Consider the following 12513-nt stretch of genomic DNA (forward strand, 5'->3'; position numbering starts at 1 on the left):
ACAACTACAGGGGTAAAATGTGGCTGGCAAGAAAGATATCTGAAGCAATTACAACGATTAGCAGAGAAGCCTACCAAGAAAAGCCCTGAACAGGGACTGGTAGGCATCAATGGTGACTGATCAACAACCAATACCACCTGGATGTGATGACTATGAGGAACTGGAACCCAGGCTGCCTACTCCTGCTGATCTGGGAAACTCGGAACCACCACCTGCAGATCCTCACCCTTAGTTAATAATAGAAACAACCTAGGTCTTAATGGTTTCAAGGTATTTCATATCAATATTCAATCCATTAGAAACAAATTAGATATGTTAGAGTTATTTTTGAATTATATTGACTGCAATGTTGTTACAATAAATGAGCACTGGCTATGCTCAGAAGAAAATTCCTCTGTACATTCCAGAGGGTTTCAGTCTTGCTGGAGTTTACTGCAGGGCAACCACCGCTTAGGAATGGGGGTTCATCTATTTTTATCAAGTCTCACCTGGAGTTTTCAGTCATAAATGTCAGTAAATTTTCTATAAATAGCATCTTTGAAGTCTCAGCTGCCTACATAACAAAGTTTAAACACTGTAATTGTTTCAATTTATAGGACCCCACAGTCTAATGTGGAAATCTTTTTTCAATGTCTTGATATTTTTCTGGAGTATTTAAGTAAAAAATACTCATCTAATTTTATTTTTAAACAGGGGATTTTAATATTAATGTTTTTAAAAATGACCAAACAACAAAATCTTTTCTTAACTTATTACGATCATATAATATGTATTGTGTCAACATGGAAGCAACTAGAGGCCAAGCTTGCATTGATAATATAATAACTAACATAAGCAATGACGAAGTGCAGTGCAAAGTTGTAGATGCTTGTATGTCAGACCATTTTGGTGTTTTAGCAAACTTTAGTAGCCTTGACAATCTCAAAAGTAGAAGCTAACGTAATCACTAAACAGGTTAGATCTTTAGACTCCCAGGCTGTATATTATCTTAAAGAAAATTTAAATAACTTTAGTTGGAATTACTTGTATCGGTATGCTAATGTAAACGAAGCTTTGACTTATTTTTTTGAGCATATTAAGTGTTAATTATGATGAATGTTGCCCTGTAAAAAAATGTAAAGGTAAATGAGTCCAAAAGTAAAAATAAAATAAAAAATAAGTGGTTTACACCTCAACTTAAATCCTACAGGGATTCTGTTATGGTATTTTATGATAGATATAAAAATCACAAAGATCTTACTGATGGAAATGTTCAAAAACTGCATACATTACAATCAGAAAAGCAATACAAGGCTGAAAAAAGACGGGCCAAACAAATTGCTTTTGAAAATTACATTCTATCATCCAAAAATAAGTGTAAAGCTGCTTGGAATGTTATTAAGTCTGAATCAAACTGTAACAAGGAATATCAAAAGACTACTATTGATTCTGATACTTTTAATAATTATTTTGTAAATTGTGTTAGCCAAATGAATAACCTACATCCAAATGATAACTTTGATTTAGCTATTCAAAATGTAAACAGTTTTATCTCTTGTAGATCCTTTGAAAGAAAGTACTTTACTTGGAAACCCATTACTGTCAAGGATGTCTTGTTGTGTGTATCTAAATTTAGCTCATCACAAAGTGAAGATTTCTATGGGTTTTCTAATAAGATATTTAAAGAAATAATAGACACAATAGCTGAGCCTTTAGTATATATATTTAATATGATTTTGGATCAAGGGATTTTTCCTAGCAAACTTAAGGTATGAGGATTACACCAATATTCAAGAAAGGTGATAGAAACAGTCCCTCTAGCTACAGGCCAATATCATTAGTCCCTATAGTGGAGTAAAATATTTGAGTGTTGTGTTAAAGATCAGCTGTATAATTTTTTTTGACAGTAGCTCGCTTTTGTGTGAAGAACAGTTTGGATTTTTACCAGGAAAAAACACATCAAAAGCAGTTCAATCAATTGTTGAAAAGGTCCTCATAAGTTTTGAAAACAGAGATCCATGCTCTGCTACTCTAATTGACTTGTCAAAAGCATTTGATAGTATACCACACAAGCTTCTTGTTAAAAAATTGCACAGCTACGGAGTTAGGGGTAAAGAACTTTTCTTGTTATCATCATATTTAACAAACAGAAGTCAAATTGTGATTCAGGGTTCTGATTTCTCAGATTACAAAAATGTGCAAGTTGGTGTACCACAAGGATCGGTACTTGGTCCTTTTTTGTTTATTATAGCCATTAATGATTTTTGCCAATAGTATGCCCTGTGCATCAGTTTTATATGCGGACGACACAACTTTATTCAATTCAAGCAAACACCTTAATGACTTAGTTACATTGCAAAAATCAATCTTTACAAATAGCGCTTGAATGGTTCAAAAACAATATGTTGACTGTAAATGCTGGTAAAAACCGAAGAAATATTTTTCTCTTTGGACAACAACAGCATAAAGAGTTCTGTTAAAACTTTTAGGAATTCACTTGGATAGCAAACTAAAAGCTGGGATAATCATACTAGTCAATTATGTGTTAAGTTATCTAGAGTTATATATTTGTTACGTAAATTAAGTCTCTGTGTTAGTAAAAAAATGTTAATTATGTCATATTATGCTTTTTTTTCATTCTATATTATCGTATGGTATATAAATCTATGGGGAACAGCTGTGGGGTTCAGAGAGTTTTGATATGGCAAAAAATGGCACTAAGGGTTATCAAAAATACTGGTAGTAGAGAACACTGTCGTCCTATTTTTAAAAGAATATAAAATAATGACTGTTATAAACATGTATATTTTTCTCTGCTCTAGTCAATGTTAGGGAAAATATTGATAATTACCAGCTAAGACAGGACATACACAATTATAATACGAGATCTAATTATAAGCTAGAATTACCATTTGTAAGGCTCAAGAAAGCCCAGGTCAGCCATTATTGCATGAACATTGCACTTTTTAATAAACTGCCAAAGGAATGTTGGTACCTTGAACTAAATAAATTTAAATTATTACTCAAGGGTTGGTTGGCAGAAAATCCATTTTATAATATTGAGGAGTACATGACATGTGACACGAACGCTTTAGCAGGATCAATTTTACAAACTTGATAATAACTGTTAATTTATTTTATGTAATATTTTATAATGTCTGTGTTATATGTGCTATTTATTTTTGTGTGTATCTATATGTTTATTTATGATAATGAACAATCTTGTTTGTAGATAATAACAAAATGTAACTGACGATGCCTATTGTAATCACTGTATTACTTAATGGAAAATAAACGATCTTGTATCTTGTATCTTGTATCTTGTATCTTACCCCCACTACATGGTACAGAAATAGAGTACCATGTTTCAAAAACTGGAATCCATCGTTTTAAGTATTTTAAGTGTTTAAGCATTTTAATATAAAATACTTAAGAGATTAAGGTCGAACATGTACAAAAATGAAGAATAACTTGTAATATATGATGATGAATATACTAAAGTCATATAAAAAAAAACAAAATAAGTTATAAATCAAAAATATGAAGCATATATTTTAAGTCAAGACCAGTCAAATATTTTTCCACACAACTTTTTCTGTTGTCTACTTTGATTTTAGTAAATTCATTACCATTACTGTAATTTGTTTCTAACTGTTGAGCATGATTAAACTTATGTCTTAAATTTTTTTACACCTGAAGAAGTACATTTCAACTTCAGAAACGTTGAACTATTTTTGTATAATATGATGCCTAATGTATTAAATCATGTTACTATTCTCTTAAATCACCAGCACTAACAATAAACATAAAAAACAATAATTGTTCTGTGATCATACATTAAAGGAGCATGATGTTAGTTGGTGTTTGTTTTGTTTATTTTGCGATAACAGCTATTATAACCAATTTATAATGCCATTGGCAATAGCATTAATGTGGAAATAATAATAATGCTGTACAAAAATAAATACATTTTATTTTTACACATTACAAATACAAACATTACACAATTGCTTTAGGTATTAAACTGAATAATTTTAAACTGTACTTTCATAGAATACATATATTCTTTTATTAAGTATAACATTTCACTATGCCATGTTCTTTAACTATGTTCTTCTGACCAAAACACAAGAATATATACAAGTATTTGTAGGGGAATAAAATAGAAAAGTTTCCAATATTTTAGAAATTATTTTATATTAATTAACAGTTATCTAGACAGGTTATTACATGAAATTATTACTCTTGTTGAGGATATTGCAATTAGTTTTGATTATTTGAGAAACTGTGGTGTTAAATTGCTACGGTATATTATCAATTTTGTATTCACACAATACCTTAAAAGAAGAAGTGGCTATATAATTAATACTAAACTTACTTTCAGTCTTTTATGAAACTTATAAAATAAACTTCACTTCTCTAAACAATATATAATATGAGAAACTTCATTGTAATTGTTACATTTTTATTTGGGCAGCTTGAAAAGTATTTCAACACTAACAAATTATTTTAATATTTGAATGCCATGTGTGGTGTTTTACGGATGTTATATAGCAATTAATGTCTTCATGGAAGCAGAAATAAGTACATTTTGTTAGCAGTTTAAGAATGCCATTTTCCTGTACTTAAATTGGTAGAGGTGGGGAATATACATAGTTTTTTCTGTATTGGTTTTTTTGTTTCCTCTCATAGTATCACAGTTTCTTTTGCTTCCATTCCATAGCCAATTTTACTTTAATATTTCTTTTATAAATTACGTCACACTGGCAATTTACTTGCCGTAATAATTACAAATCATTAACACACAAAAATTTTAATAGTTTTACTTGTATGATGTATTTAAATACCATCTTAAATTACCCATTGCAGTTTAGTACTACATTCTAATTGTAACAAAAACTAATGTATAAATACTAATCCTATTATTAATACACAAATTGTAAATATACAAAATAGACACATGACACATTCAGGCTTAGCTCATTAATTATATTAATATTTACAATGAATTGAATAATTGTTCTAGTATTAGGCATTGTTTTTTTTGGGTTGGGATGTTTTTAGATTCTTTAAAACTGGAGAAACTTCGACTTGCTTAACTTGTTTGTTTACGTACCTTTGATGTATATAGTCTCATTGATAATTTTAATTTTGAATTTTCACAAGCATCTGAGACATAAGATTAATCCTCTTTGTGCTATAGTGTTGCTGTGCATGATTTAGTCAAGTGCAGGGTTTGTTAAAGACGACACTATGTTTTTTGTAAAATACATCTAATCTATGTAATGGTACTGGCTACTAGAAGTGTCTTTTTGTTCCAAAAGCTTCAATGTATTGGTTTTTACACTTTGGACATCGGTTAATTTTTTTCATGGTATCTGAGCAAATAAAATAAATCAGCTGTCTCTTTGCCTTTGTAGCTAGTGATCCATTGTATTTTGTCATATTGTTTACTGTTTTATTACTCAGCCTAGTATTTATTTATACTGTGATATTTTTGTTTGTTACGTACATATAAGATCAATATTAACACAACATTTATAATATAGCTTATTACCTTATACAAATTATTACCTTGCTTCATTTTTTTGGTCTTATATTTAAGTAAAATATTATATCTGTCTGTTTATTACTTTTTAATGAGCAAAATAGATAAATAACTTGTAAAATTATCTCTTTCTATAAATATTTTATGTTTATAGTTGTCTAAATTACTTCATTTTGGGTTAAATCAGTTAGCACCCTTGGCATGACAGTAGGCTAGAGACTGTTGCACTAAAAATAAAAAAGTCAAAAGTAATTTAAATCCTTGATTTCCGGTCAAACTACTAGAGTTAAAAGTTGTTCTGAAAACAGTTAATTATACAACTGAAAAAGCTTAAGCAAAAATAGAGATGATTAAAGTATTTGGTTAAATTAGTTTAGGAGCACTGTAAGGTTGCAACAAATATGGCGGTATTTGTTGATGTAAGTTACTAAATTATCTCAACATTTGTTTCATGGATTTCTCTTTGGTCACATGTATTCTAAAATGTATAAATAACAACAAACACCTCGGGTTTTATGTTTTGTACAGTTACAGTACTTGGTGGTAAAGTTTTTAAATTTGAACATATAAAATCATTTTTACTATTTACAACTAACAATAAATGTGATTTAAGATTATTTTCATCTTTGGAAAAACTATTGCCTTCTATCTGTAAATTCCAGTTTCCTTTTTAATTATGCCCCAACTTTAAGTTTTTAATCCGATTATGTACTTAACATTTTGTTGATTTGTCTTCAATATTTTGATCATTGATATGTTTAATGTAGGTAAAATTTTTCCGTTTAAAAAGTAATATTGTTTTACATGAAATTATTGAAGTCATTAGTTAAATATTTACTGTAGGAATTGAAAGATAATAATTGATGCTCAATTTAGAGAAATAATAATTTTTTTCTAAGGATTTCTGAGTTCTTCGGTAAAGTCATTTAAGAAAACCTCTCCGATACTTGTTACTTAATCTTGTCTATTACTTTTAACTGTTATATCCACCTCACTAGGCCCACAGAAATTAGAAAATTCGCCAACAAACAAATTTTAATCTTAGACATTTCTATACTGTAATCAGATGAAATACTCATGTAGTTAAACTTTAAGCAGACAATTGAGATTTTAAGACGAATATCTCTATAATTTCACCACTGACATTTACAGGAGCTCAGAATGTAAGCACAATAGCATTATTATTTATCATTTTCAATTTCTTTTAATTACAAGCATTTTACGGTGGTACCCAATGTATATTGAAAGCTTTATCACTCCACTAAAACTTTGGCTTTACGTATTTTAATGTTAACACATATAGTAAAATATCTATAGCTGAAAAACTAAACATTCTTGTACTATTAACCAATATCTCTAATTTGAAAAGTTCATCTATCCTTTTCTTTCTCTTTTTCCTTTGAGTCCTCCACAATTGGTTCTTCGAGGTGTTCTTTGATCATAGATGGCCTGTTAAAATCAGTTTCAGCTTTTTCTATTTTTTTGTCTGTTTCCGTACTGGTAAGAGGGATATACTTTGGTTTGAAGTCAGATTTATTTTCGTGGTAAGCGATGGCCACTACTGGCTCTGATGCACCTTTAGTTGAAGTTTCTTTATCCTCAACCTCAAGCTTCTTCTCTTTCCTCTCGTCACTTTTACTCCACCAGAACTGTGGGAGAAACCTCATCCTTCGCTGATTTCTTGACTCTGGATCACTAGAGAGGAAAGGAGAAAATGCAAGCCTTGCATACTTCTCGGCTTGCTCCAAAAATGATATAAGTCTTTGAGGTAGAAATTGGATTGTCAGTGCTGATAAGGTACTGGTTGTGTTCTTGTCTAAATCCATGTTTTTGATCTCCCTGCTGGACCCAGGAGCATCCCAAAGGTGCCAAGACTCTGTTGCTCCCATCGAGGGAGGATTTAGCTCAACCTCCGGGTGCCACTTCTCTTGTTTTGAAGATCTCCTGTGTTGACGAGGTGTGGTAGCCGCAAGTACAGGCTCCTTGATTTCTCCCTTGGTGGTTAACTCTATCTTTTTTGACTCTGTTGAGTCTGGCTTCACAAACTCGTAAGGAGGCCCGTTCTTCTTCTCTTCTTTCTTTACAAACTCCCCCATCAGGCTCATTTTCAGCTTGATGTCAGAGTCTGTTATCGTGTCGGTGGAGTTGTTGACAGTTGTATTGACTGTCGTTGCCATCACCAACTCTCCAAGCACCAATGTGTCATTCTTGCTGATTTGTGTTGAGGTACCATTGTGTTCTCTTTTTGCTTTCTCTGTCCTCATACTCGATTTGAAGCCTCTGGATGACTCCTGATCCAAAGAGTTTCCAGAACTCCCAGATGATGCTGGGTACTCCAGCACTGGTTGCCACTGTGCTGTTAAGTAGTGAGTTTCAACCTCAATATCTGCCTTGTTTGTATTGTTCTTTAATATCTCATCCCCTATTTTCACAACTTGGGTTGGGATATACTTTTGGTTTGGTTGCATTGGTTGGTAATGAGACAGGCCCTCCATAGTTTGTTATCTGAAACACCATAAGTATATACATAAGTTGTTTTTTTCTAAAATAGAACTAGAAAGTAGTTAAGTAAATTTTGACAAAATTAATTTGACGAAAGACGGAGTCTCTCAGTAAATAAAAATGCAAGCAACAACACAAGTGGTAAAAGTGGCATTATTTTAAAATAAAAAATGTATAAATTAACCAATCAAAACCATTGAACAATTTTCCAACTTCACTATGGAATTCTGTGAGATCTCAAATCATCCATAACTAATAGGAAATGTTATAAATTATTGATGTATGATAAATTATTTATCATGTACTAAAATATCTGGGGGCGGATTAAGGTTGCAATTTTGGGGGGTGGCTTGGCATACATGGCCCTGAGCGAATCTGGGATGTGTGAAATTCTACGCAGTCAAGTGGGGGATCGGTGGGGCTTCCCCAGGAACAATTTTGTAATTTAGAAACCAATATAATGATTGAAATGAAATGAAAAATGCCTTTATTAAAGAGGTGGAGTTAGGGCTATCAAGCCCTCTCTACCACTCAACCTCATATGGTATACAGTAAATTTACAATAGTTTGATACAATTGTGGTAAATTATTAACTTATTTTTAAAATAGAAAATAACAAAAATACTTAACCTATACAAAATTAAATGAACTTAAAGAAAAAAAATCTATGTATTGCAATGAATTCAATGCTTGAAATACAAAAGAAAAGCTATATATATATTATGATAAATACAAGAATATTCTAAATGAAGAGCAAGAAACATTCAATCACTCTAACACACCAATTGACCACATGACCGCAACAAGCAGCACCCACACAGGTCCACCAGCAGCAAGCGCTTAACCCCTGCTCCAAAGCGGGAATTAATATAGAAAAGTTTCAAGAATTTAAACTATCATTTTAGAAAATATATTACTTAACTTTTGCTGCTTAATATGTACTGTACATGATTTTGTATATATTAATAAATAAACCACATATCAAAAGAAAGCTTTACAATAGTGTGATAAAAGCAGAAGATGGCTTAGAATATGACATGAAATTTTGATCTGCTGTTTCTTATCAGCACTCAAAAGTTTTGAGTAGAGGAAAAATGTTTCATAGTCAGCAGAAGCCGTACTACTCCTTTAAATTAGGTTTTGTGCGTGAGAACGGCTAGAAATTCTTATCAATAATACATGAGAGGTCAAAATAATTAAAGTTTAAAAAAATTTGATTGTTGGGGTTTGTATATTAAAGTGTGTCTGTACCATTTAAAATAAAAAATTATTAAAATTTTAGAAGTTTAAGTTTAGCTTTTAAAATAATAAGATTACGCCTTCTGAAGTCAAGTACTTAAGCACAAACTTAAATTTGCTGAAAACTTGTACAGAATAAGAAAGGTACAGTAAAAAAATTTAAAAGTTCTAGCAGTTATTAAATAATTTTAAAAATTTGCAAAAATAATAGTGTTAATAGTATTGAATTGGATTACTAATGAAATGATTACTAGTGTATTCAAACACATAGGGCGACATAGCCCTGCCTGGGGAGAGACAGCAGTCTAGCACTATGGGTTACACTTTTGTGGTGAACTAAATCTTGGTTCAAGGTAACGTTTTACCGGTACACGAGATCGGTTCAGTACAAACAAAAAATAAACCAAAACTTTTCATCTGAACTTTTTTAAAATTTGTTTATTACTTCGGAAAACACAAAAAACAAAAAATATAACATAATTTCAAAGTAATTCAGGGAAATGTTTAAAGTTTTAAAACTACAGATCATATTATCTACTTTTTCTCATATATGCCTCCAAAATCAGAATATATTCCATTTATGCAAAAAAATATGAAAGTATTATACCATTTACCAGGTCTATCCAGAAAGTAGATTATGTTTTGATATAAGCAAAAAACAAAGTAAAAAAAAAATTGTATTATTATATTTGGAAGTGACACTAAAATAGTATCTTTCACCATACAAATTTAAGCATTTATCATACTGTTGAACTAGTTTTTTAAAATTCCAGCATTTTAAAATTCTGCCGCCTGAGACTTCAACCAGGTAGTCACACCCTCCTGCAGTTCAATCGTCATCAAAGCGCTGCATTGCAATTTTCATGTGTTACCCAAGTCTCGTCTCCTGTAATAATTGGATCAAGCAGTGAATCACCATCTTTTGCGTAAGTGTAGAAAAATGTCAATAAAGCAGCCATATGCTGATTTTTATAGGTTTCTGTTAAGATTTTTGGTACCCATTTTGCACAAAATGTATGGTAACCTAAGTTCTGTGTAACTCCTTGAAATGTGAGGAAAGCTATGTGAGAGTTCTGCTATTGTGAATTGGCTGTCTTCTCATCGACTTTAGAGACAATTTCATCATTCACAGTGCTTGGCCATCCACTTCGTTTGTCATCTTGCACAGCTGACACACTCCACCTTCAGTAATCGGAGTTGGCAATAAATATCAATTGGTTTATTGTGCTTAGCCAACAAAAACTGTATTACCGACGGCACTTCACAACTCGCAGAATTTTCAATTACATCATTTTAAACTGCTATTGAAAACATCAAGGAGCGACAGTAACCTCTCACTAGTGGCTACACAGCGAAACGTAATTTCCTTTCTGGATAGCCCTCTTATAATATCAGCATTTGAGATAAATCCAAAACTCCTATATTCAAGGTAAATAACTTTGGATATATCTACTTACACATATTTTTATGGATAATATTCGTATATGAGTAATCTAGATAACATTTATTGTGAAATAAAAATTGGCTGTCATCTTTTTGATGCTGAGCAGCAAACGCCAACTCACAGAACCATCATATACGTTGGTATTGCAAGAACAGGCATAAAAATACAAACAGAATATTATTTAAAAACCTCAATATTTCCATCTTTGGTTAATCACTTACAGTTTTTTGTAGACATTTGATCAAAATATATTACAAAAAGCTAAGTGTAAATCAATTATAATATTGCGTAACTACTGATATACCGGAATTTCACCTTTCTGTTATAATTAGGCCCTACCAACTTCCAACATCGAACGTTTGCCACAAAAGGGTTAAGAAATTGCAGTGGGAACATTTGGGGAAATAGCATTAATACATATGGTGAAATCATTCACTTAAAGGGAACACAAACTACGAGTTGTCTGTACATTACGTGAGCTAAAAGATTCTATTTATAAGTCCAAATAAGGAAGTAAGCTTTAACTGCCTTTTACAAGAATGTACGCAAAACAGTTTTAACATTTTACTTAGGTACTTTCTGTGTCGGTTTAAGTTGTGAACAACATACTGAGTCCAACTTTTAATATTAGTGGTCTGAAAATGGTAAAACAATGAGGCATGTATATAAAAATTAGTAATTATTGATAAATGCTAATTGCATTAATATGACCCGGCATTGAAATATTCAAGTATTAAAATAATTTGCTATTAATATAAAATAGTTTATGATTATTATAATTATACGTTTAACAAGAAAAATTAATTTTACAGTTTGTCATGCTATAAAATTAAACAGCAAAATATTGATAATGTCTGAATATTTAATGTGTTATATTATAAAAATTTAATTTAAAATCATTCCTATAAAGAGGAGAATTTTAATGTGAACCTTCAACTATTAAAGATTTGTGTGATTGATTATCAGTTGTCAGTTGAAATGTCATGTAAACAAAACTGGACACAAATCTAGCATTAGTAGTATATTTAATTTTAAAACGTATAACTGTGAATGTTGAGTTTAGCTCTAGTTCACCTTCCTCTGCAGCATCAGGAATTTGAAATCCCTACTAATATTATAAATGGGAATGTGTTTGTTTGTTACGCTTTCACGTGAAAACTACTTAACCGATTGTACTGAAATGTTACGTGGACATTCTTGCAGTTCCTGGAATGAATATAGGCCTATTCTTATTTCAAAAATTCCTTCCAGGCTATGCCCCACTGATCTTTAAAGAAACGAAAAATCCTATCCTGATTTTTACAGTTGTGTAATATTAATTGAATGAGCCTGTAAAATGAATCAACTGTTCTGCAGTTCTATGTAAACATTGTTTATTATTTTCAGTTTGTTTACATTTATAGTTTGTAAATTTTCAGTCACCATATGTTTTAACGCCAACTTAAATTAGTGATGATGTAAGTACTAATCTACCTTAGAAACGATCCTAACACGTAAGAAGGTCAGGCTTTGACTCCGAAGTCTCCCTTTGAAGCAGTTGCCAAGATGAAATTTTGCTGGACTGTTCTTTTGAACTAATGTACCCATTCCAGCTCTAAATGTTCTATAATATTTAAAAAGTTTTAATATAAATTTGAAGACTGATATAAAACCCTTCTTAGTTCTTTTTTTGACAGAAGTAAGCTTCTCTGATCTGTGTTATATATTTCCTTGATGAGGAATCAAAACAAAACCAACTATGGAACAAAACATATTAAGGACAAGAAGATTAAAAATTGCACTTAGTCCTAAAAGGACCTTT

General features: G+C 31.1%; 1 protein-coding gene across 1 annotated transcript in view; it reads right to left on the reverse strand.

The window, feature by feature from the left end:
- Positions 1-3949: 3949 nt before the first annotated feature.
- LOC124368929 overlaps positions 3950-12513 on the reverse strand; it is a 118036-nt gene continuing 109472 nt past the window's right edge. The window contains 2 exon segments of the mRNA XM_046826484.1: positions 3950-7987; positions 7989-8032. Of these exon segments, the coding sequence (XP_046682440.1) occupies positions 6898-7987; positions 7989-8032 (1134 nt within the window). The 3' untranslated portion in view covers positions 3950-6897.

The sequence above is a fragment of the Homalodisca vitripennis genome, chromosome 1 (assembly GCF_021130785.1).
Source record: "Homalodisca vitripennis isolate AUS2020 chromosome 1, UT_GWSS_2.1, whole genome shotgun sequence".
Lineage (NCBI taxonomy): Eukaryota > Metazoa > Arthropoda > Insecta > Hemiptera > Cicadellidae > Homalodisca > Homalodisca vitripennis.